This window comes from Salmo salar, unplaced genomic scaffold (genome assembly GCF_905237065.1).
Source record: "Salmo salar unplaced genomic scaffold, Ssal_v3.1, whole genome shotgun sequence".
Classification (NCBI taxonomy): Eukaryota; Metazoa; Chordata; class Actinopteri; order Salmoniformes; family Salmonidae; genus Salmo; species Salmo salar.
The window spans coordinates 42254-68811 of NW_025548166.1; the positions used below are offsets into that span (position 1 = coordinate 42254).

The 26558-nt window shown below is 42.3% G+C and overlaps 1 protein-coding gene across 1 annotated transcript in view; it reads right to left on the bottom strand.

Annotated features, from left to right (window-relative positions):
* LOC123732731 (low affinity immunoglobulin gamma Fc region receptor II-like) overlaps nt 1–25566 on the bottom strand; it is a gene marked incomplete at its 3' end in the record, with an annotated part of 49442 nt that extends 23876 nt beyond the window's left edge. Inside the window, exons 1-3 of the mRNA XM_045711988.1 lie at nt 25523–25566; nt 10715–10759; nt 1866–2141 (exon numbers count right to left, since the gene is read on the bottom strand). Coding sequence (XP_045567944.1) covers nt 1866–2141; nt 10715–10759; nt 25523–25547 — 346 coding nt within the window. The remainder of the gene's footprint in view (nt 1–1865; nt 2142–10714; nt 10760–25522) is intronic.
* Nucleotides 25567–26558: the final 992 nt, after the last annotated feature.

The following is a 26558-nucleotide window of genomic DNA, read 5'->3' on the forward strand; positions in this document are numbered from 1 at the left end:
GTGACATGATGCATGAAGACCCTTGTTGTTTTCCCCAGTCAGTATGACACTCTGAAAGGATTCCTCTCTCTGTGTTTCTCACCACTCTCCATCCAGTAGAGTTCCCCTGAACCTCACAGCTCAGAGAGACAGACTCATATTCAAAGAACTGAGATCTGTCAGGACTGACACTCAGAGAGGCTGGAACAGAGAGAACTGAGAAAGAGAGAGAAGACACACACAATTATACCCAATCAAATCATGAGAAAACAAAAAGATAACTACTTGACACATTGGAAAGAATTAACAAAACAAAATTGTAAACTAGAATGCTATTTGTCCCTAAACAGAGAGTACACAGTGGCAGAATACCTGACCACTGGGACTGACCCAAACTTAAGGAAAGCTTTTACTAGGTACAGACTCAGTGAGCATAGCCTTGCTATTGAGAAAGGCCGTCATAGTCAGACCTGGCTCTCAAGAGAAGACAGGCTATGTGCACACTGCCCACAAAATGAGGTGGAAACTGAGCTGCACTTCCTAACCTCCTGCCCAATATATGCCCATATTAGAGACACATATTTCCCTCAGATTACACAGACCCACAAATAATTCAAAAACAAACCCTATTTTGATAAACTCCCATATCTACTGGGTGAAATACCACAGTGTGACATCACAGCAGCAAGATGTGTGACCTGTTGCCACAAGAAAAGGTCAACCAGTGAAGAACAAACACCATTGTAAATACAACCCATATTTATGTTTATTCATTTTCCCTTTTGTACTTTAACCATTTGCCCATAATGACAATTTAAATGTCTCTATTCCTTTGTAACATTTGTGAGTGTAATGTTTACTGTACATTTTTTAATTGTTTATTTTCCTTTTGTTTATGATCTGTTTCACTTGCTTTGGAAATGTTAACATATGTTTCCCATGCCAATAAAGCCCCCTTAAATTGACTTGAAAGAGAGAGAAGATCTGTCTGATAGCTGTACTATTGTAATATATTCCAAAGTATCACATCTGAGTTAAACTTTGATTTGTTCTACCAGTCTACACCAGATTCAGATTCAGGCTCCCAAGGATCACAGCTCCAGCTGTATATAATATATAAACATCATATATAAACAGGTCTCTCCAGGATCACAGCTCCAGCTGTATATAATATATAAACATCATATATAAACAGGTCTCTCCAGGATCACAGCTCCAGCTGTATCTAATATATAAACATCATATATAAACAGGTCTCTCCAGGATCACAGCTCCAGCTGTATATAATATATAAACATCATATATAAACAGGTCTCTCCAGGATCACAGCACCAGCTGTATATAATATATAAACAGGTCTCTCCAGGATCACAGCACCAGCTGTATATAATATATAAACATAATTTATAAACAGGTCTCTCCAGGATCACAGCACCAGCTGTATATAATATATAAACATCATATATAAACAGGTCTCTCCAGGATCACAGCTCCAGCTGTATATAATATATAAACATCATATATAAACAGGTCTCTCCAGGATCACAGCTCCAGCTGTATATAATATATAAACATCATATATAAACAGGTCTCTCCAGGATCACAGCACCAGCTGTATATAATATATAAACAGGTCTCTCCAGGATCACAGCTCCAGCTGTATATAATATATAAACATCATATATAAACAGGGCTCTCCAGGATCACAGCTCCAGCTGTATATAATATATAAACATCATATATAAACAGGTCTCTCCAGGATCACAGCTCCAGCTGTATATAATATATAAACATCATATATAAACAGGGCTCTCCAGGATCAGCTATCTGAAACCAGATGAACCACTAAACACTATAATGTTAGTAGATGGTGTTTGTGGACATACCAGGTACTGTGATGTTGACAGCATTGCTGTGTTCTCCAGACCCAGACTCACACCAGTACACTCCACTGTCTGATGTTATTAGTGATACAATGCATGAAGACCCTTGTTGTTTTCCCCAGTCAGTACTACACTCTGAAAGGATTCCTCTCGATGTGTTCCTCACCACTCTCCATCCAGTAGAGTTCCCCTGAACCTCACAGCTCAGAGAGACAGACTCATATTCAAAGAACTGAGATCTGTCAGGACTGACAATCAGAGATGCTGGAAGAGAGAGATCTGGGGGGGAGAGAGAGAGAGAAGGGAGAGATAAAATGTGATTATATAAATAAATGACATAACGTTTATATAAAGCAAAAATAGAGAGGTCATGAGAAGATGAGCTCCTGAATCTTTCAGCATTTCTTTTTTTTACCAAAATGTAAAATAAACTTAATAAAAAATGTCAAGGACACAAGATACACACAACATTCACTCCAAACCTACAACCTGATTTTGGACAAAATACCTGGAAGGATTCTACTTTTTACTACCAAGGATTCTTACTACCAAGGATTCTACTACCAAGGATTCTACTACCAAGGATTCTACTACCAAGGATTCTTCTACCAAGGATTCTACTACCAAGGATTCTACTACCAAGGATTCTTACTACCAAGGATTCTACTACCAAGGATTCTACTACCAAGGATTCTACAACCAAGGATTCTACTACCAAGGATTCTTACTACCAAGGATTCTACTACCAAGGATTCTACTACCAAGGATTCTACTACCAAGGATTCTTACTGCCAAGGATTCTACTACCAAGGATTCTTCTACCAAGGATTCTACTACCAAGGATTCTACTACCAAGGATTCTTACTACCAAGGATTCTCCTACCAAGGATTCTACTACCAAGGATTCTTACTACCAAGGATTCTACTACCAAGGATTCTTCTACCAAGGATTCTTCTACCAAGGATTCTACTACCAAGGATTCTTCTACCAAGGATTCTACTACCAAGGATTCTACTACCAAGGATTCTTACACCAAGGATTCTTCTACCAAGGATTCTACTACCAAGGATTCTACTACCAAGGATTCTTCTACCAAGGATTCTTCTACCAAGGATTCTACTACCAAGGATTCTTCTAACAAGGATTCTACTACCAATGATTCTTACTACCAAGGATTCTACTACCAAGGATTATTTCTACCAAGGGATTCTTACTACCAAGGATTCTTCTACCAAGGATTCTACTACCAAGGATTCTACTACCAAGGATTCTACTACCAAGGATTCTTCTACCAAGGATTCTTACCACCAAGGATTCTACTACCAAGGATTCTACTACCAAGGATTCTACTACCAAGGATTCTACAACCAAGGATTCTACTACCAAGTATTCTACTACCAAGGATTCTTCTACCAAGGATTCTTACTACCAAGGATTCTACTACCAAGGATTCTACTACCAAGGATTCTACTACCAAGGATTCTACTACCAAGGATTCTTACTGCCAAGGATTCTACTACCAAGGATTCTACTACCAAGGATTCTTACTCCCAAGGATTCTACTACCAAGGATTCTTACACCAAGGATTCTACTACCAAGGATTCTACTACCAAGGATTCTACTACCAAGGATTCTACTACCAAGGATTCTTCTACCAAGGATTCTACTACCAAGGATTCTACTACCAAGGATTCTTCTACCAAGGATTCTTACTAACAAGGATTCTACTACCAAGGATTCTACTACCAAGGATTCTACTACCAAGGATTCTTCTACCAAGGATTCTACTACCAAGGATTCTACTACCAAGGATTCTACTACCAAGGATTCTACTACCAAGGATTCTTCTACCAAGGATTCTACTACCAAGGATTCTACTACCAAGGATTCTACTACCAAGGATTCTACTACCAAGGATTCTACTACCAAGGATTCTTCTACCAAGGATTCTACTACCAAGGATTCTTCTACCAAGGATTCTACTACCAAGGACTATCCAGCAAACTTTCTGACAAACCAATAACCAGCAATAGAAGTGCAACAGAAACCTGAAAATATAATCCAACTTGGACTGTAATGTTCAGTCTGAAGCACATTTTAAATCCAATAAGAAAAAGACATGACAAAAATCTATTTTAATTTATAAGGCTACCAAGCTTGCTAGGACAGAACAGATCCGACTGCAACTTCAATTAGCACTGAGGTGTGAAGTGAGAGGTGTCAAAGCCCTTGAGCCCAAACATGGCAGGTGAGTTTCACAACCTCCCCTTTGACGCCCCTTGCTCCATGGCTTACCCTTATGCAGACGTCACCACAGTATAGTAAACCGTGAATATGAAAAATCAAAAGGCATGGAAATAGTACAAAAATAATCTCCTCATGGGCAATCCAGAATGTATTTTTGCTGACTGCTACAAAAATGGAAATTTAAGCAACTTATTAATCTTCCACACAGACCATCCCCTGGTACGGCACAGTGCTATACTCTTAGACCATCCCCTGGAATGGCACAGTGCTATACTCTTAGACCATCCCCTGGTATGGCACAGTGCTACTCTCTTACCACTGCGCCATGGAGAACCTTTTTTGGTTGAAGGGAGAACTCTTACCACTCAGCTGGAGGTAAGGCAGGTGGAGCTGGAACAGCAGGTCAACACAGTCCATTCAACCAGACCCAGACAACAGTCCAGCACAACAACACCCCTCAACCAGACCCAGACAACAGTCCAGCACAACAACACCCCTTAACCAGACCCAGACAACAGTCCAGCACAACAACACCCCTCAACCAGACCCAGACAACAGTCCAGCACAACAACACCCCTCAACCAGACACAGACAACAGTCCAGCCCAACAACACCCCATCAAGCCAACAGAACAACTTCAGACCTGAACACTCTTAGAAAAAAGGGTTCCAAATGGGTTCTTCAGCTGTCCCCATAGGAGAAGCCTTTTTGGTTCCAGGTAAAACCATTTTTGGTTCCATGTAAAACTCTGTGGAAAGGGTTCTACATGGGAACCAAAATTATTATAGCTGAAGCCAGAAGGGGTTCTTCAAAGGGGTCAGAAGAAGAACCCTTTTAGGGTCCAGATAGCACCTTTTTTTCTTAGAGTGCATCACAGCCAACCTGTTTAGGATAGGGGGCAGTATTGACACGGCTGGATAAAAACGTACCCGATTTAATCTGGTTACCACTCCTACCCAGTAACTAGAATATGCATATACTTATTACATATGGATAGAAAACACCCTAAAGTAGCGCGTTTGGGTAGTGGCTGGTTACAGTACTGTGAGACTCAGGCACGTGCCCGTGTTGACCGAAAGCTTTGTTTACTTTCCTCAGTTTAGCTAAATGGACATTCCCGGTCGGAATATTATCGCTTTTCTACGAGAAAAATGGCATAAAAATGGATTTTAAACAGCGGTTGACATGCTTCGAAGTACGGTAATGTAATATTTAGATTTTTTTTGTCACGAATTGCGCCATGCGCGCGACCCTGATTTACCTACGTAACAGCCACTTGAAGCCTGTGGCGCGATTTTCAAAACCTTAAAAATCCTATTACTTCAATTTCTCAAACATATGACTATTTTACAGCCATTTAAAGACAAGACTCTCGTTAATCTAACCACACTGTCCGATTTCAAAAAGGCTTTACAACGAAAGCAAAACATTAGATTATGTCAGCAGAGTACCAAGCCAGAAATAATCAGACACCCATTTTTCAAGCCAGCATATAATGTCACCAAAACCCAGAAGACAGCTAAATGCAGCACTCACCTTTGATGATCTTCATCAGATGACAACCCTAGGACATTATGTTATACAATACATGCATGTTTTGTTCAATCAAGTTCATATTTATATCAAAAACCAGCTTTTTACATTAGCATGTGACGTTCAGAACTAGCATACCCCCCGCAAACTTCCGGGGAATTCGCTAACATTTTACTAAATTACTCACGATAAACGTTCACAAAAAGCATAACAATTATTTTAAGAATTATAGATACAGACCTCCTCTATGCACTCGATATGTCCGATTTTAAAATAGCTTTTTGGTGAAAGCACATTTTGCAATATTCTATGTTTTTTATCCAGCCGTGTCAATGCTGCCCCCTAGCCCTAACAGGTTAAGGTAGAGGCTTCATATTCAGGATTCTGTTTATGCCTACCCCAAAGACAACGTGTGTTGAGTAAGAGCTTCCTGTGACAACCGGAAGTGGTTAAAAACAGCCTAGAGCTATTGTCATATAACCTGCACATAGTGAAAATAACGCAACTCAACCATGTGTCATTCAGTCAATTCTTAAGGTAGAGACTTCATATTCAGGATTCTGTTTATGTCTAACCCAACGACAAGGTGTGTTGAGTAAGAGCTTCCTGTGACAACCGGAAGTGGTTAAAAACAGCCTAGAGCTATTGTCATATGGCCAACCTGCATATAGTGAAAATCACGCAACTCAAGCATGTGTCATTCAGTCAATTCTTAAGGTAGAGACTTCATATTCAGGATTCTGTCTATGCCTACCCCAAAGACAACGTGTGTCTATTCTTTTGCAAAAAAACTAAAACACACACACACAGCTTGGCCATAGGGACATAGTATGGGGCTTAGAGGCTTATACTGCCTTCAACAGTTACTTTCGTTCAAACGATTCAAGAACCGTCAGACCTAGAGCTCCAAAATTTTAGAAACCTGTTCTAGAGCTCAAGTCGATAGTGCACGCTGATTTATGTGGCTCTAGAAGGTTCTCAGACCGAGAAACAGCCTCGTGCATTTGCAATATGTTCAATTCATTTTGAATATCACGGACATGGCAACATGTAGAAATGTCCCAGAGTCGCAAGACTAGGTGCATTGAAACCGCCTCGGCCCATAGAGACGGACCCCAATGTCTCTGTCCGATAGCTCATTCAGGGACCCCGTAGTAACGCCCTGAAAAAGTGGATTTTCAGCACCAATTAAGGCCATTGCTCGGGCACCGAATGACCTATCAAGCCAAAACTTGGGATTCGGGGTCGCCTCACATAGGCCTACACATATTGTCAGAGCTGGACCCGCAGCTATAACATAACTATGTGTTTTATGTTTTTTTATGGTTAAAATTGAAAGCGCTGTGAATTATGGGCCTTCTCTGACATATGTGATAGTTGGCTTCTATACGAGTTGGAAAAAGTGGATTTGGTGTCAGATGGTATCAGTTTGGTGTCAGAATGACATCTAATTGACTGATGGACGCTGACTGCTGGGTGACGAGCAATGGAGAGGAACCACAGTCACTGCCCGGCCATCCCGAGTTCATCAAGCCAGTCAATTATGCATTTCTGCAGTATTTTTGAGCATGCCTAAATTTGTGATGCTAAATGCCCATTGAATCATATTGCAAACGTAACGCCGCAATATTGCAAACGTAACGCGCATTTGCAATATGATTAACAGATTTCCTAAAAGTCTGGTCCAGGAACCCATTTACCTCCTCTAGATTGTAAATTGAGTCATCACCAGCTGCTGTCATATCAGGAGAGATGTTCATATCCTTCTCCTGATTCTCCTCAACTGAGGCCACAGACCCCTGACTCCCCTCAGCCACATCCCTCTTAACACTCCCCACTTGCATCCCATCACTTGTACCAGGCACCTCCTCACTACATGGGAGATTATCCCCAGCTGAACCCCCCCCCCACCAGTCTGGGGAAATGGCTCCAGATCTGTCCTTACCTCCTACAACAATATGTTTCTGCTGCACATCAGACGCTATGTTCCCCTCTGGTACAAGCTGCAACTCAGGACCCTCAACATTGACAACTTGTTCCTCAGCAACAGGTGCTTGCTCTACCAATGTCCCTACACTCAAAACACTGTTGACTACCCGTATTAGCATAAACCATATACAGTCTATTGTCATACTTGACTTTAAACGATAACTCTAAAGTCTGCTCCGGTGAATCCAAAAACATAACGCCAAAACAAAATAACCTGTTTCAAAGCTGGGTGTTTGTTACTCAGTAAGACAATTTTTATTTAACTTGCATACTTCCCAAACCGCAATAACTTTTGTCCGTTACATGGTGTCTAGAGAGAAACAACTAGCTTGTGTCTGTTACTGTCACGCCGTTTTTCTCTGTTTGGTTAGGTCAGGGTGTGACATGGGGTGGGCATTCTATGTGTTGTATGTCTATGTTGTTTTTTCTTTATTGGCCGAGTATGGTTTCCAATCAGAGGCAGCTGTCATTCATTGTCTCTGATTGGGAATCATACTTAGGCAGCCCTTTTTCCCACAGTCAGTTGTAGGATCTTGTCTTTGTGTTGCATGTGTTTGCACGCATAGATTTTCTGTCTTTATATTGTTTATAGTTTTTTTGCTGTTTCACATTTAAAATAAAATATGATGAACCTTGGTCTACCTTTAACAGTTACCTGGTGTCTATAGAGAAACAACTAGCTGTTACATGGTGTCTATAGAAACAACTAGCTGGTGTCTGTTACATGGTGTCTATAGAAACAACTAGCTGTTACATGGTGTCTATAGAGAAACAACTAGCTGTTACATGGTGTCTATAGAGAAACAACTAGCTGGTGTCTGTTACATGGTGTCTATAGAAACAACTAGCTGTTACATGGTGTCTATAGAGAAACAACTAGCTGTTACATGGTGTCTATAGAAACAACTAGCTGTTACATGGTGTCTATAGAGAAACAACTAGCTGTTACATGGTGTCTATAGAGAAACAACTAGCTGTTACATGGTGTCTATAGAGAAACAACTAGCTTGTGTCTGTTACATGGTGTCTATAGAAACAACTAGCTGTTACATGGTGTCTAGAGAAACAACTAGCTGGTGTCTGTTACATGGTGTCTATAGAAACAACTAGCTGTTACATGGTGTCTATAGAGAAACAACTAGCTGTTACATGGTGTCTATAGAGAAACAACTAGCTGTTACATGGTGTCTATAGAGAAACAACTAGCTGTTACATGGTGTCTATAGAGAAACAACTAGCTGTTACATGGTGTCTATAGAGAAACAACTAGCTGTTACATGGTGTCTATAGAGAAACAACTAGCTGTTACATGGTGTCTATAGAAACAACTAGCTGTTACATGGTGTCTATAGAGAAACAACTAGCTGTTACATGGTGTCTATAGAAACAACTAGCTGTTACATGGTGTCTATAGAGAAACAACTAGCTTGTGTCTGTTACATGGTGTCTATAGAAACAACTAGCTGTTACATGGTGTCTATAGAGAAACAACTAGCTGTTACATGGTGTCTATAGAGAAACAACTAGCTTGTGTCTGTTACATGGTGTCTATAGAAACAACTAGCTGTTACATGGTGTCTATAGAGAAACAACTAGCTGTTACATGGTGTCTATAGAGAAACAACTAGCTTGTGTCTGTTACATGGTGTCTATAGAAACAACTAGCTGTTACATGGTGTCTATAGAGAAACAACTAGCTGTTACATGGTGTCTATAGAGAAACAACTAGCTTGTGTCTGTTACATGGTGTCTATAGAAACAACTAGCTGTTACATGGTGTCTAGAGAAACAACTAGCTGGTGTCTGTTACATGGTGTCTATAGAAACAACTAGCTGTTACATGGTGTCTATAGAGAAACAACTAGCTTGTGTCTGTTACATGGTGTCTATAGAAACAACTAGCTGTTACATGGTGTCTATAGAGAAACAACTAGCTGTTACATGGTGTCTATAGAGAAACAACTAGCTGTTACATGGTGTCTATAGAGAAACAACTAGCTGGTGTCTGTTACCTGGTGTCTATAGAAACAACTAGCTGGTGTCTGTTACCTGGTGTCTATAGAGAAACAACTAGCTGGTGTCTGTTACATGGTGTCTATAGAGAAACAACTAGCTTGTGTCTGTTACATGGTGTCTATAGAAACAACTAGCTGTTACATGGTGTCTATAGAGAAACAACTAGCTGTTACATGGTGTCTATAGAGAAACAACTAGCTTGTGTCTGTTACATGGTGTCTATAGAGAAACAACTAGCTTGTGTCTGTTACATGGTGTCTGTAGAGAAACAACTAGCTTGTGTCTGTTACATGGTGTCTATGGAGAAACAACTAGCTTGTGTCTGTTACCTGGTGTCTATAAAGAAACAATCATATTTGTATCTTTTAAAAGAGAGAGAGAAGAGGAGAGTAGTGATGAATACAGTAATATTACTGATGATGCCACTGCGAGAAAACAGAGCAGTAGTGATGAATACAATAAAATAATTGATGAATACACTAATAAAACTGATGAATACAGTAAAATAACTGATGAATACAGTAATATAACTGATGAATACAGTAATATAACTGATGAATACAGTAATATAACTGATGAATACAGTAATATAACTGATGAATACAACATGGACACTGCTGGAGGCATCTGGGTCACAGAAAATAATCAGGCCTGCCAAACCACAAGCCACGGAAACACACCATATGGACATATTTTTAGATTTACATTTGGTATTACATTTCCTGCATTACTTTTGATATTTTTGTCAGTTAGCAGACACCCTTATCCTGAGCGACATACATTTATCTTAATATCAAACACAATATATATAGAATTTACTTTGAGAGGAGAAAGGTGCAGGCAATAATATGAGAAAGAAGAGAGAGAGAAGAGGAGGAGGAGAGGAGAAGAGGAGGGAGAAAAGGAGAGGAGGAGAAGAGGAGAAGAGGAGGAGAAGAGGATAAATGTTACTATTATAGAACAGGTGATGAATATAGAGAAATGTTACTACTATAGAACAGGTGATGAATATAGATAAATGTTACTACTATAGAACAGGTGATGAATATAGATAAATGTACTCACCTCCACCTTGTCCGAGGCTACAGTATACCAGTGTACTCAACAGCACTGAAACACACAGAGAGAACTATCACTATGGTACATGATGTAAACACTGAAACACACAGAGAGAACTATCACTATGGTACATGATGTAAACACTGAAACACACAGAGAGAACGGTCACTATGGTACATGATGTAAACACTGAAACACACAGAGAGAACTATCACTATGGTACATGATGTAAACACTGAAACACACAGAGAGAACTATCACTATGGTACATGATGTAAACACTGAAACACACAGAGAACTATCACTATGGTACATGATGTAAACACTGAAACACACAGAGAGAACTATCACTATGGTACATGATGTAAACACTGAAACACACAGAGAGAACTATCACTATGGTACATGATGTAAACACTGAAACACACAGAGAGAACTATCACTATGGTACATGATGTAAACGCTGAAACACACAGAGAGAACTATCACTATGGTGCATGATGTAAACACTGAGCTGTACAACAGATATTAATTCCCTTAATATTCTACTAACACATTTGTGTGTCAATCTAATTAACATCAGACACAAATCCCAATCAAATTGTCAGTTTATAATGTCATGACTGTCCTGATCAGGTCAGGTTACAGGAGACCACAACCCTACAGAGTATCTCTCACCCCCAACAGAGGAGATATCTAGGGGTATGAAGATGTGGGGGTTTTATGGTAAATCTTAGGCCACAGACAAAATTCCTTTGTCCTCTCACTTTGGAGAACCAGCCTCAGAACATTAAACATGCAATAAAGGGACTTTGGAACAATGGTTGTCATGACGATAGATGGAATATGAAAATGTATGTCATTTTGTTTTGTTATTAAAAGTTAAAACCCGTTAGAGCTGCTTTCACCTGTATGAGTGTGTTGGTGTTGTGTGGATGCTGTTTGGTCCTATGTTTAACCTCTTAGAGACCCTTAATTTTAGGGCTAGGGGGCAGTATTTTCACTTTTGGATGAAAAGCGTGCCCAGAGTAAACGGCCTAATACTCCGGCCCAGAGTCAAATATTTGCAAATGATTAGTAGATTTTGATAGAAAACACTCTAAAGTTTCCAAAACTGTTTGAATGATGTCTGTGAGTATAACAGAACTCATATGGCAGGCAAAAACCTGAGAGAAATCCAACCAGGAAATGAAAATCTGGTTCCTGTAGTTTTCTCAAGTCATTGCCTTTCTGACACACAGTGAGTTAGGACTCAAATAGCACTTCCTAAGGCTTCCACTAGATGTCAACAGTCTTAGAAAGTTGTTTGAGCCTTTTGCGGTAAACACAGACCGAAGGAGATTGCTGGTAAGCAGGTTACCAGAAAATCCCTTGAGTTCATAGGGCGCGTTCACGTTAGATGGGACCTGTGTTCCAAAACTTTTTCAAGACAATGCATGGGTCCGGTTGGAATATTACTGAAGTGTCACATTCTAAAGGCCCTAAAGATTTATGCTATACAATGTTTGTCATGTTTGAACAAACGTAAATAGAACTTTTTCTTGACTTTTCGTCGTCACATTTCCCTCGCGCGCCCTACATTTTGAGTAGCCTACTGAACGTGCAAACACAAGGTTGAAGACAAATAAATATTTTTCTACCCATGCTAAATACTTATTTCCCTCATTAAAATGCAAATCAATTTATAACATTTTTGACATGCGTTTTTCTGGATTTTTTTGTTGTTATTCTGTCTCTCACTGTTCAAATAAACCTACCATTAAAATTATAGACTGATCATTTCTTTGTAAGTGGGCAAACATACAAAATTTAGCAGGGGATCAAATACTTTTTCCCCCACTGTATGTCCAATACCTCCGTTTTGTTCGATGCGTTCAGGTCACTATCCAAAGGGTAAAGCACGGGCGCATTTCGAGACAAACAAAATCAAAATGTTCCTTTACCGTACTTAGAAGCATGTCAAACGCTGTTTAAAATACATTTTTATGCTATTTTTCTCGTAAAGTAGCGATAATATTCCAACCGGACAATCGTGTTTTCATTCAAAGAGGGAATGAAAAAACACCGTGCTTCGCGGAAACGTGCATTTGCAATCTCTTAGTCACAAGGCAGTCCACTGACAAACTGTGCTCCTATTATCTGCCCAGAGACAGGAGACGGCTCAATCCACGTTCTGAAGGCTTTAGAGAGCCAATGGAAGTCTTAGGAAGTGCAACGTAATTCATAAGTATTTGTAGTTTCTCTAGGGGATTCAAAAGTAGAACTACAGTTCTCAGTCAGGCCACTTCCTGCTTGAAATTTTCTCAGGTTTTTGCCTGCCATATGAGTTCTGTTATACTCACAGACACCATTCAAACCGTTTTAGAAACTTTGGAGTGTTTTCTATCCAAAGCTACTAATTATCTGCATATTCTCGTTTTTGGGCAAGAGTAGTAACCAGTTTAAATCGGGTACGTTTTTCATCCGGCCGTGAAAATACTGCCCCTATCCTAGACAGGTTAACTAATACAATGTCTCGACACTAGTAAACCATAGGAGGATATATGGCTGATATCTCAGTCTATTGTACTGTAGATGTAATAGAGTTGGGTTCATCCTAGTGTCATGACTGGCTCGGGTCTGGTTACCGGGGACCACAATCCAGTTTAAAGGCTTCATTACTACTAACAGAAGGAAAGTTGTAGTGTTATGTCCATGATGAATGATGTAAAGGCTTCATTACTACTAACAGAAGGAACGTTGTAGTGTTCTGTCCATGATGAATGTTATAAAGGCTTCAATGTGTTTTATATTCTAAATGTTTATGTAAAATTGGAAATTGTATTTTTCTGTATGATACTGTGTCACAACAAAGAGATATCTGTTTTGTTGCATTACCTGCGTCTCAATCCACCACATCTCCTGTGTCGGCCTTCCGCATCTGCAGTGAAAAGTGTGTTTTGCTCTACAACCCCCACAAGTGTCAAGGGACTCATCTGAAGTCGATACAGCTGATGTGCCAACTTCTGTCTGTACCGTCGGAACCGATTGGGCTACGTGCTAATATGAACATGATGGTACTCTATGACCCCCACAAGTGTCAAGGGACTCGTCTGAAGGTAACCCATACAAATGCATGGAAGTATGGAGATAGTTTTGCCAGAAAGGGGTTAAATATGTGTCCAACATTTTTTAATATTTCTTGAGGACATAATCTACAACACTATTTTTTGCCAATAAACCATGTGTTATTCAATGCGTTTATACAGAATGAAAATGACATATTTTAACACATTTTATTTAAAAAACATTATACCTCCTAAAATGTTAAATCAAATCGCTTAATTATCCATGGTATGATGATCTAAAATGTTTTACTTGTAGAACCCCCCCTTTTTAGAGGAGATGTTGAACCATAATGATATTAAAAAAACAGATAATAAACAATATAGATATTAAACTATATAGATATTAAACCATATAGATATTAAACCATGTAGATATTAAACCATATAGATTTTTTAAACTATAAAGATATTAAACCAAATAGATATTAAACTATATAGATATTAAACTATATAGATATTAAACTATATAGACATTAAACTATAAAGATATTAAACTATAAAGATATTAAACCATATAGATATTAAACTATATATACATTAAACTATATAGATATTAAACTATATAGATATTAAACTATAAAGATATTAAACTATAAAGATATTAAACCATATTAAACCATATAGACATTGGTCACCACAACATATGCTCGGAGTACACGTCATTCTCGCATCTTGTGTTGACATCTCGCGCAGTACAAGACTAGAGACTCGGTTTGTTTTACTTTAACAACAAGCTACCTAGTTAGCTAATAAAAGTTTACAATAGTTTTCCTATTCCTATCTGGATCCTGGGACGCCGTTAACGTTAACGCTGGGACTGCTGATATATGTCCAGGGATCCTAGCTCAAACAAGATGGTAATACATTGGCAAAAGCAGCTAGTCTAGCTGCTAGCTATGAAGCTAAGCAACCTGGGCTACTATTGCTGGATACCAAGCACGGACCACCTATTTCCAGAGTTTTCTACTGCTGGCGTCTTTCATTTCACGTAGTGAATAGAGGGCTCGTCCTACTATCATTACTATCATGCCTCCGAAAAAAGATGAGGATTACATCTCTGCTGGGCAGGTACGTGAACTCCTGGAGAAGCAGAAAGTCTTCTACAAGGAAATGATCATTCATCAGGAAAATAATTTTTAAAGCTTCATACAAATGATCATGGAGTCTACCAACAAAAGGCAGGACGACCTGACAAAAGATGTACAAGATATTAAAACAAGCCTTCAGAAGGATGTGGATGTAATGAAGACCTGTCACGTCCTGACCAGTAAAGGGGTTATTTGTTATTATTTAGTTTGGTCAGGACGTGGCAGGGAGTATTTGTTATATATGGTTCGGGGTGTGTGTGTAGGTAGAAGGGCGTGATTTATGTTTCCGGGGTTTTTGGGTTAGTTCTATGTTGTATTGTTCTATGTTGATTCTAGGGTGTTTGTTTCTATGTGTTGTTGGGGTGGGGCCTTCAATTGGAGGCAGCTGGGTATCGTTGCCTCTGATTGAAGGTCCTATAAGTAGGAGTATGTTTGTTTTGAATATTGTTGGTAGTTGAATTTGCACTGCTGTTTGTCTAGCCTGCAAACTGTCAACCTGTCGATTTGTTTATTGTTTTTTCGTGTTCACGTTTAATAAAGTAATGATGAGCAATCAACCCGCTGCGCCTTGGTCTACCTTCTATGACGGCCGTGACAACACCACACAGGATGCACTTCCCAGAAACTGTTCCTCTTTACAGAATGAAATCACCACAGTCAGGGAGGGCCTCCAGAACATGTCTGGAAGACTAATTACCTGGATGGACAATCCAAGAGAAATAATCTTGTAATAGATGGTATCCAGGAGAGCCGAAGTGAGACATGGGCTGAATCAGAGGACAGAAGCTGTTTTCTGAGGAGCTACAACTGGATCAACAGGTAGAGCTGGAACGTGTCTGGGAAACCAGTGGTCAATAGTGGTGAGAATGGAACCAGACCCAGGCTGTCACAGTATCCACAGAAAATGGTGCCCCTCCTCGGCCGGGCGGCGCTCGGCGGTCGTTGTCGCCGGTCTACTAGCTGCCACCGATCTATGTTTCTGTGTTCGTTGTGTTTTGTCTGTCTAGGTCCGCACCTGTTGTCATTTTTGTCATTAGTAGGGGGGTATTTAGTTTGTTCTTTTTGGTTTGTATTTTGTGCGGGATTATTTTGTGTGTCAGCGGGCAGTGGGTTGTACGTTGTGTTTTTCTCCAGCTTTACATTTTGCTTGGAATATTGATTATAGCCGGGCTGCGCCCCGTGCGTCTTTTTCCTCTGAATTTGGATTACCTGTTTCCCATTTTGGGGTTTGTGCGATCCTGGTGCTTTTGATTCACCCAGTGTGTTGGGTGCCAATAAACTTCGACCTACCGGACAATAGTATCCTGCGTCTGACTCTGCTACTTCCTCCTGCCCTAATATTCCGTGACAGAATCCCGCACCGGAACTATTATGGAGTCAGCAGGAGCCGAAGCGCCTACAGTAGCTGAGCAGGTGTCGCAGCATGCCAGCCTCCTCCACCACCTGGGCTCGGCGATGGACCAAATTCTGGCCCGACTGGAGAGCTGGGCGAGAGGTACCTCCCCCACCAGACCAGCTCCAGTTGCTCAGCCGGCGCCACTACCGACACCCCCTGAAGTAGGATCGAGCGGGATCCGGATTACGCCACCGAGAGAATTTGATGGGACGGCCGCTGGGTGTAAGGGGTTTTTGCTCCAGATTGAACTGTACCTGGCGACCGTCCGCCCCTCTCCCTCCGACGAAGAAAGAGTGAGCGTCCTCGTCTCCTGTCTTACGGGTAGAGCCCTGGAATGGGCCAACGCGGTCTGGGAGGGCCCAGACTCGGCTCGGGGCGACTACCCGGAGTTCACCCCTCGCTTCTGGGTGGTATTCGATCATCCCCCGAAGGGCAAGGCGACGGGTGAGCGGCTGTTTCATTTGAGACAGGGGACGAGGAGCGCTCAGGACTTCACCCTGGAGTTCCGGACTCTCGCCGCGGGATCAAGGTGGAATGAGCGGGCCCTGATGGATCACTATCGCTGCAGTCTCAATGAGGAAGTCCGCTCGAGCTGGTAGGGACCACACCATCACCGGCTGGTAGATTTGTCCATCAGGCTGGACCACCTGCTGGCTACCCGGAGACATTCGAGTCGGGGTCTGTTCATTCCACCTCTCAGCCCTCCTGCACCACTGCCCATGGAGATAGGAGAAGCTGCTTCGAGGAGGAGGACCGGAGGGGGGGGCCTCTCCTGCACCCACTGTGGACGCAGAGGACACACTGCGGACCGGTGCTGGAGGGGTCCACCCAGGAGTCCGGAGGGCAGGCAGAGCACTACATCGACCCCCCAGGTGAGTCAGCACCAGACACACCCAGAGCCCCCTGTCGACCACATGTACACTTCCGTTTGTTTTCCCGATTTTTCCCCTCACTTCCAGTATAAGGCACTAGTCGATTCAGGTGTAGCTGGGAGTTTTATGGACCGTGGGGTCGCTAATAAGTTAGGGATTCCCCTTGTTCAGCTGGACCACCCCTTCCCTGTGCACGCCCTAGATAGTCGACCGCTAGGGTCCGGCCAAGTAGGGGAGGTCACCGTGCCACTGGTTATGACGACGTGGGGGGGCCATGTGGAACGTATCAGCCTGTTCATCATTGACTCCCCAGCGTTTCCAGTGGTACTGGGAATCCCCTGGCTAGCCACACACAACCCCCAGATTTCGTGGAGACAGAGGGCTCTTACGGGGTGGTCGAGGGAGTGCTCAGGTAGGTGTGTAGGAGTTTCCATCGGTGCAACTACGGTGGAGAGTCCAGACCAAGTCTCTACCGTGCACATTCCTTCTGAATATGCCGATTTGGCTATCGCCTTCAGTAAAACGAAGGTGACTCAATTACCACCACATCGACAGGGGGATTGTGTGATAAACCTCCAAGCTGACGCGGCCCTTCCTAAGAGTCACGTGTATCCTCTGTCTCAGGAGGAGACAGCGACTATGGAGACATATGTCGCTGAATCCTTGAGACAGGGATACATTCGGCCATCTAAATCACCCGTCTCCTCGAGCTTCTTTTTTGTGAAGAAGAAGGAGGGAGGTCTGCGCCCGTGCATTGACTATAGAGGTCTAAATTCCATCACAGTGGGTTTCAGTTACCCGCTACCTCTCATTGCCACGGCAGTGGAGTCATTCCACGGGGCGCGCTTCTTCACGAAATTAGATCTCAGGAGCGCGTATAACCTGGTGCGTATCCGAGATGGAGACGAGTGGAAAACCGCATTTAGTACCACATATGGCCATTATGAGTACCTCGTCATGCCGTATGGGTTAAAGAATGCTCCTGCTGTCTTCCAATCCTTTGTGGACGAGGTTCTCCGAGACATGCTCGGACAGGGTGTGGTGGTGTACATCGATGACATCTTGATCTACTCCGCCACACACGCCGCGCATGTGGCTCTGGTGCGCAGAGTGCTTGGGCGGCTGCTGGAGCATAACCTATACGTCAAGGCTGAGAAATGTGAGTTCTCCAAACGAGCCGTCTCTTTCCTAGGATATCGCATTTCCACCACAGGGGTGGTGATGGAATGTGACCGCGTTACGGCTGTGCGTAATTGGCCGACCCCTACCACGGTGAAGGAGGTGCAGCGGTTTTTGGGGTTCGCCAATTATTACCGGAGGTTTATCCAGGGTTTTGGTCAGGTGGCAGCTCCCATTACCTCACTGATGAAGGGGGGGTCCGGTGCGGCTGCGGTGGTCAGCGGAGGCGGACAGGGCCTTCCATCATCTGAAGGTTCTGTTTACTGACGCTCCGGTGCTGGCACATCCAGATCCCTCTTTGCCATTTTTAGTGGAGGTGGACGCGTCCGAGGCTGGGGTAGGAGCAGTTCTGTCACAGCGTTCGGGCGCTCCTCCGAAGCTCCGCCCCTGCGCTTTCTTTTCTAGGAAGCTGAGCCCGGCAGAGCGCAACTACATTGTGGGGGACAGGGAGTTGTTAGCCATGGTCAGGGCTTTGACGGTGTGGAGACATTGGCTTGAGGGGGCACGTCACCCTTTTCTCATCTGGACCGACCACCGTAACCTGGAGTACATCCGGGCAGCGAGGAGACTGAATCCTCGTCAAGCTAGGTGGGCTATGTTCTTTACTAAGTTCCAGTTCACCCTTTCATACATTCCGGGTTCTCGGAACCGGAAGGCCGACGCACTGTCGCGTCTCTATGACACCGAGGAGAGGACCATCGATCCCACTCCCATACTCCCTGCGTCCTGTTTAGTGGCGCCGGTGGTCTGGGAGGTGGATGCGGACATCGAGCGGGCGGTTCAGTCAGAACCCACTCCTCCTCAATGTCCCGCGGGTCTGAAGTTCGTTCCGCTTGGTGTTCATGATTGCCTGATCCGATGGGCCCACACTTTACCCTCCTCGGGTCATCCTGGGGTGGAACGGACAGTGCGAGGCCTGAAAGGGAAGTACTGGTGGCCCACCTTGGCTGAGGATGTAAGACACTATGTCTCTTCTTGTTCAGTGTGCGCCCAGTGCAAGGCTCCTAGGCACCTGCCTCGAGGGGAAACTACAGCCCCTCCCCGTTCCACAGCGACCTTGGTCGCACCTCTCGGTGGATTTCCTTACGGATCTCCCGCCATCTCAGGGGAACACGACGATCCTGGTTGTTGTGGATCGGTTCTCTAAGTCCTGCCGTCTGCTCCCATTGCCCGGTCTTCCTACGGCCCTACAGACTGCGGAGGCCCTATTCACCCATGTCTTCCGGCACTACGGGGTGCCTGAGGACATCGTATCTGATCGGTGTCCCAAGTTCACTTCTAGGGTGTGGAGGTCGTTTATGGAGAGGCTGGGGGTCTCGGTCAGCCTGACCTCGGGTTTCCACCCTGAAAGTAATGGGCAGGTAGAACGCATTAACCAGGATGTGGGCAGGTTTCTGCGGTCGTATTGCCAGGACCGGCCAGGGGAGTGGGCGAGGTTCGTGCCATGGGCCGAGATTGCCCAGAACTCTCAGCGCCACTCCTCTACTAACCTGTCACCTTTTCAGGTAGTATTAGGTTATCAGCTGGTCCTGGTGCCCTGGCAGCAGAGCCAGACGGAGGCTCCTGCGGTGGAGGAATGGGTGCAGCGCTCTAAGGAGACCTGGAGTGCTGTCCAGGAGTGCCTGAAGCGGGCTATCAGGCGACAGAAGGAGAGCGCTGACCGCCGCCGCAGTGAGGCCCCCGTGTATAATCTGGGGGACAGAGTCTGGCTCTCGACCCGGAACCTGCCCCTCCGCCTGCCCTGCCGGAAGCTGGGTCCGCGATTTGTGGGGCCGTTCAAAGTCCTGAGGAGAATAAACGAGGTGTGTTATAGGTTACAACTCCCTTCATATTACCGTATTAACCCCTTGTTTCATGTGTCTCTCCTCAGGCCGGTGGTAGCTGGTCCACTGCAGGACGCTGGGGTACGGGAGGTCCCTCCGCCCCCCCCCGGACATCGGGGGGGCCCCGGCGTACACAGTCCGGGCCATCCTGGACTCCCGACGTCGGGTAGGGGGCCTGCAGTACCACTTGGACTGGGAGGGGTACGGCCCGGAGGAGAGGTGTTGGGTTCCGGTGGGGGACATTTTGGATCCCACTATGCTCCAGGAGTTCCATCGTCTCCGTCCGGACCGGCCGGCGCCTTGCCCTCCGGGCCGTCCCCGAGGCCGGCGTCAGCGCACTGCGGGAGCTGCGCGTCAGGGGAGGAGAAAATGGTGTCTAGGTCCGCACCTGTTTCCTTTTTGTCATTAGTCGGGGGGTATTTAGTTTATTTAGTCCTGCCCTAATATTCCGTGACACAGGCCAATGGTAGTGAAATTCCTCAGGTTCAAGGATAAGCTTGCAGTCCTTGAAAAAGCCAAACTCCTTAAAACTTCTTACATCTAGCGGAACGTCGCACCAATATACATTCGTAGAGTGTGGCACGAAATACAAATAACCTTAAAAATGCTATAACTTCAATTTCTCAAACATATGACTATTTTGCACCATTTAAAAGATAAGACTCTCATTAATCCAACCACGTTGTCTGATTTCAAAAAGGCTTTACAGCGAAAGCAAAACATTAGATTATGTTAGGAGAGTACCCAGCCAAAAAGTAATCACACAGCCATTTTCAAGCTAGCATATATGTCACAAAAACCAAAACCACAGCTAAATGCAGCACTAACCTTTGATGATCTTCATCAGATGACACTCCTAGGACATTATGTTATACAATACATGCATGTTTTGTTCAATCAATTTCATATTTATATCAAAAACAGCTTTTATTAGCATGTGATGTTCAGAACTAGCATTCCCACCCAAAACTTCCGGTGAATTTACTAAATTACTCATCAAAACCTTCACAAAATACACAACAATTATTTTATGAATTATAGATACAGATCTCCTTTATGCAATCGCGGTGTCAGATTTTATAATAGCTTTTCGGCGAAAGCACATTTTGCAATATTCTGAGTACATAGCTCGGCCATCAGAGGCTAGCTATTCAGGCACCCGCCAAGTTCGAGCCTCACTGAACTCAGAATTACTTGTAGAAAAATTGGATTACCTTTGCTGTTCTTCATCAGAATTCACTCCCAGGACTGCTACTTCAACAACAAATGTTGTTTTTGTTCCAAATAGTCCATGCAAATACCTCAGTTTTGTTCATGCGTTCAGGTAACTATCCAAACGGTCACGTGCGAGCGCATTTCGAGACAAAATTTTTCAAAATGTACCTTTACCGTACTTAGAAGCATGTCAAACGCTGTTTAAAATCAATTTTTATGCTATTTTCATCGTAAAGTAGCGATAATATTCCAACCAGACAATATTGTATTCATTCAAAAATGGAGAGAAAAATGGCAAGTTCTCGGGACCGCGCATCTCCAGAGTCTCTATCATCAAGCAGTCCACTGACAAAGTGTGCTCCTGTTTTCTGCCCAGAGACAGGAGACGCCTCAAACCGGTTTCTGAAGGCTTTAGAGAGCCAGTGGAAGGCTTAGAAAGTGTTAGGTAACAGATTAGATCCTGTATTTTTGATAGAGATGCAACAGAAGGACAACAAATTGTCAGACATGGCACTTCCTGCATGGAATCTTCTCAGGTTTTGGCCTGCCATATGAGTTCTGTTATACTCACAGACACCATTCAAACAGTTTTAGAAACTTTAGAGTGTTTTGTATCCAAATCTAATAACAATATGCAAATATTTGACTCTGGGCCCGAGAAGTAGGCCGTTTAATTTGGGTATGTTTTTCATCCGGCCGTGAAAATACTGCCCCCTACCCAAGACAGGTTAAAGGGTCCTTCATCTTCATCAATGAGGATTTCTCAGATGGGGTCCGTCAAAGAAGAAAGAACACTGCAAGAGAACAAGGTGACATAGCATATCTGAGATACGACAAAGTAATTGTTCACCCTCCCTCCCATGGAATTAGGAGGAGCGACAGTCACAAGTAATTTCAGCCCCACATACACACACTGAGTATCTCTCTCTCAGATTCCAACTATTGATTCATGTTTGGACATATAAATACTGTAAATCAACAAAAGAAAGGTCTGTTAATTGCTCACTTGACTATATGCAGTTTAAGGAACAAAATTCATGAAATATGCTGTCTAGTGCTGTCAAACAAAATTCTTGTATTGGCAATATCAGAGACTCACTTGGACTCTTCTTTCGAGGATGCTGAGATCTCTATACATGGATACAATTTGTTCAGGAGGGACAGAAATAGATCTGGGGGGTTGCAGTTTACATCCAGAATCATATTCCAGCAAAACAACGTCAGGACTTAATGTTGAATGGATTAGAGGCACTACAGATGCATTGACCACATTTGAAACCTATACTAGTTCGTTGCTGCTATAGGCCACCTAGTGCTGATTTTTTAGGGAGATATGAATATCGATTTTTTGAACACCAACTGTCCAATGAGAAATAAACATATTTCTGTTGCCAATGTACGTAACCTGACCCAAGTTATGGCATCACCAACCAGAACGTTCACTAATAGGTCTGGTATTACATCATCAACTTGTATCGATCACATTTTTACTAACATGGCTGAACATTGTTCTAAAGGTGTATCAGTGGCACTAGGTTACAGTGATCATAACTTGGTTGCACTCACTAGGAAAACTAAAATACCAAAGGCTGGCCCTACGGTAATCTACCCAAGGTCCTACAGAGGGTTCAATCAGGACTCATTTGTGGATGAGATTAAGAATACGAAATGGTTAGAAGTGTGTAGTAAGGATGATCCTGAAATCTTTGTTTATGAAATTATTTATGAATATAGCTGATAAGCACGCCCCTTTAAGAAAATGCACTGTGAGATCAAATGGTGCCCCATGGATGATGAGCTGAGAAATGTAATGATTCAACGTTATGATGCCAAAAAATTGCAGATAAATCTGGTTCTTTGTTTGATAAGCAAAGTTATTGTAGAAATCGTGTGACCATCTAAAGAAAGGAGAAGAAGGGATTCTATCAGCACAAAATTGATGAAGTAATGGGGAAAAGCTGTGGAAAACGTTGAACACTTATGGGTAGGAATTCAAACATGTCTGCCTCTTTTGTGGAATCAGAGGGTATATTTATTACAAAACCACATGACATCGCAAACTACTTTATTTTACCGGCAAAGTGGACAAGTTGAGGAGTGCTATGATTCCAACTGAGGGCTCCATGTCATACACCCTTATAAAATATTGTAACATGAAGGAGAGGCAAGGCAGGTTTGAATTTCATCAAGTAGAAAGGGAAGAGGTAGAAAGGAGTTGTCCTATAAGCTTGCTGCCTGTGTTAAGTAAATTATTGGAAAAAATTGTATCTGTACAAATCAAGGATTATTTCTCATGTAATGGTCTGATAACGGGTTACTAGCATGCATACAAAGAAGGGCATTATATGAGTACAGCCTTAGCACAAATGACAGATGATTGGTTAAAGAGTATGGATGATAGTAAGTTAATTGGTACAGTGTTGCTGGATTTCAGTGCTGCTTTTGATGTAATTGATCATGAACTGTTACTAGGAAAACTCAAATGTTATGGTTTTAAGTCTGCAGCTCTATCCTGGATGGAAAGCCATCTATCCAAGAGAAGGCAAAAAGTGTTATTTAATGGTAGCTTTTCAAATAGTAAAGATATACATTATGGTGTTCCTCAAGGAAGTTGCCTAGGCCCACATTACTAATGATTCACCTTGAGTAATGAACAAAGCAAGAGTGGTCATGTATGCTGACGACTCTCCAATGTATAGCGCAGCCTCAGAATGTACTGAGCAGTGAACTAAGAATGGTGTCTGAGTGGGTTGATATGAACAAATTGCTGCTGAACATTTCTAAAACTAAATGTATTGTATTTGGTTCTAGATATATGCTTACTGATGATCCCCAATTGAATTTGTCAATGAATAGAACACATGTAGAAAAGTGAAAAAAACTAAACTGCTAGGCATCATGTTGGATGCAGCTTTATCATGGTCAGAACACATAGATAATATTGCTATTAAGATGAATAAGGGAATTACTGTTGCAAGAAAATGTTCACAGTATGTAACATCTAGCACTCTGAATCAGGTGATTCAATCCCAGGTCCTATCACACTTAGAGTACTGTCCAGTTATATGGTCATCTGCAGCAAAGAACGATATAAAAAAGCTCCAAATTGCTCAAAACAGGGCTGCCAGATTATCTCTTCATAACCGAATGAATATTATTAAAACGCATCAGAATCTCTCATGGCTTCATGTTAAAAACAAATTACTATCTAGTCTTCTGATTTTCTTTAGGAATGTTATATTTTTAAAAAACCACAGTATTTTTCAGTCTAATAATTAATACTAGCAACACGCATAACCCCCAAACCAGACAGCCAAATTCAAGGCAAGGACAAATCACCTTAAATCTACAGTTTTATGTAGAGCAATACTGAATGGAACTTTTTACCAATCCATATTTCTCAGGCAACAAGTAAATCCACCTTCAAGAAAAAAAATAAAAGAACATCTAATGTGATAGACCATACGACTGGACAGGAAATAGACAGTATCAACTGATGTGTGTTTCCTGTCAGGTATTTTAAATGTCTGTATTGTCTACTTGTTGAATGTTTGTGAAGTCTTGATTGTGGTTGTTTGTAATGTCTTGTTAATTGGTGTTGGACTCCAGGAAGATAAGCTAGCATTATGGCGTTAGCTAATGGGGATCCTAATAAAATTACAAAATTACATTAAACTATATAGATATTAAACGATATAGATATTAAACTATATAGATATTAAACTATATAGATACTAAACTACATAGATATTACACCATATATATTCAACTATAGAGATATTAAACTATATAGATGTTAAACCATACAGATATTAAACAATACAGATATTAAACTATATAGATACTAAACAATATAGATATTAAACTAGATATAATTTACACCATATAGATATTGAGCTATATACTGTAGATATTAAATTATACAGATATTAAACTATATAGATTTTTAACCATCTAGACATTAAACCATCTAGATATTAAACTATATAGATTTTTAACCATATAGATATTAAACTATATAGATATTAAACCATATAGATATTAAACTATATAGATATTAAACCATATAGATATTAAACCATATACATTTTAAACGATATAGATATTACACCATACAGATAATATTGAACTCACAGAGTAGAACACAGTGGCGTTCCATCTCAACGTGTCGATTACTAAACTCTAGTGGCTTGTAGGCTGTCCAACCCCCACCCCACCTCTCCTCTCCACCCATCTGTACTTCCTCTCTGCTGAGAGGATGTGAAAGATGTGTATTACAGAAGGATGAGGCCTAGAGAGAAGAGAGACAGAAAGAGACATAGTGAGGTAGAGATGGAGAGAGAGAGACGGAAAGAGAGTAAGAGAGTGAGAGAGTGAGAGAGAGAGAGAGAAAGAGAATGCAAAAGATAGAATTAACATCAACGGGGCTGTAGTGGAGTGGGTCGAGAGTTTCAAGTACCTTGGTGTCCACATCACCAACAATCTATCATGGTCCAAACACACCAAGACAGTCATGAAGAGGGCACAACAACACCTTTTCACCCTCAGGAGACTGAAAAGGTTTGGCATAGGTCCCCAGATCCTCAAAAAGGTCTACAGCTGCACCATCAAGAGCATCCTGACCGGTTGGATCACTGCCTGGTATGGCAACTGCTCGGCCTCTGACCGTAAGGCGCTACAGAAAGTAATGCGAACGGCCCAGTACATAACTGGGGCCAAGCTTCCTGCCATCCAGGACCTACAGTGGGGGAAAAAAGTATTTGATCCCCTGCTGATTTTGTACGTTTGCCCACTTACAAAGAAACGATCAGTCTATAATTTTAGTAGTATGTTTATTTGAACAGCGAGAGACAGAATAAGAACAAAAATATCCAGAAAAACGCATGTCAAAAATGTTATGAAATGATTTGCATTTTAATGAGGGAAAGAAGTATTTCCCCACTGTATATACTAGGCAGTGTCAGAGGAAAGCCCAAAAAATTGTCAGAGACTCCAGTCACCCAAGTCATAGACTGTTCTTTGCTACCACACGGTAAGCGATACCGGAGCGAGGACCAAAAGGCTCCTTAAAACCTCTTCAATCTAGGGGGCAGTATTTTCACGGCCGGATAAAAAAACATACCCGATTTAATCTGGTTACTACTCCTGCCCAGAAACTAGAATATGCATA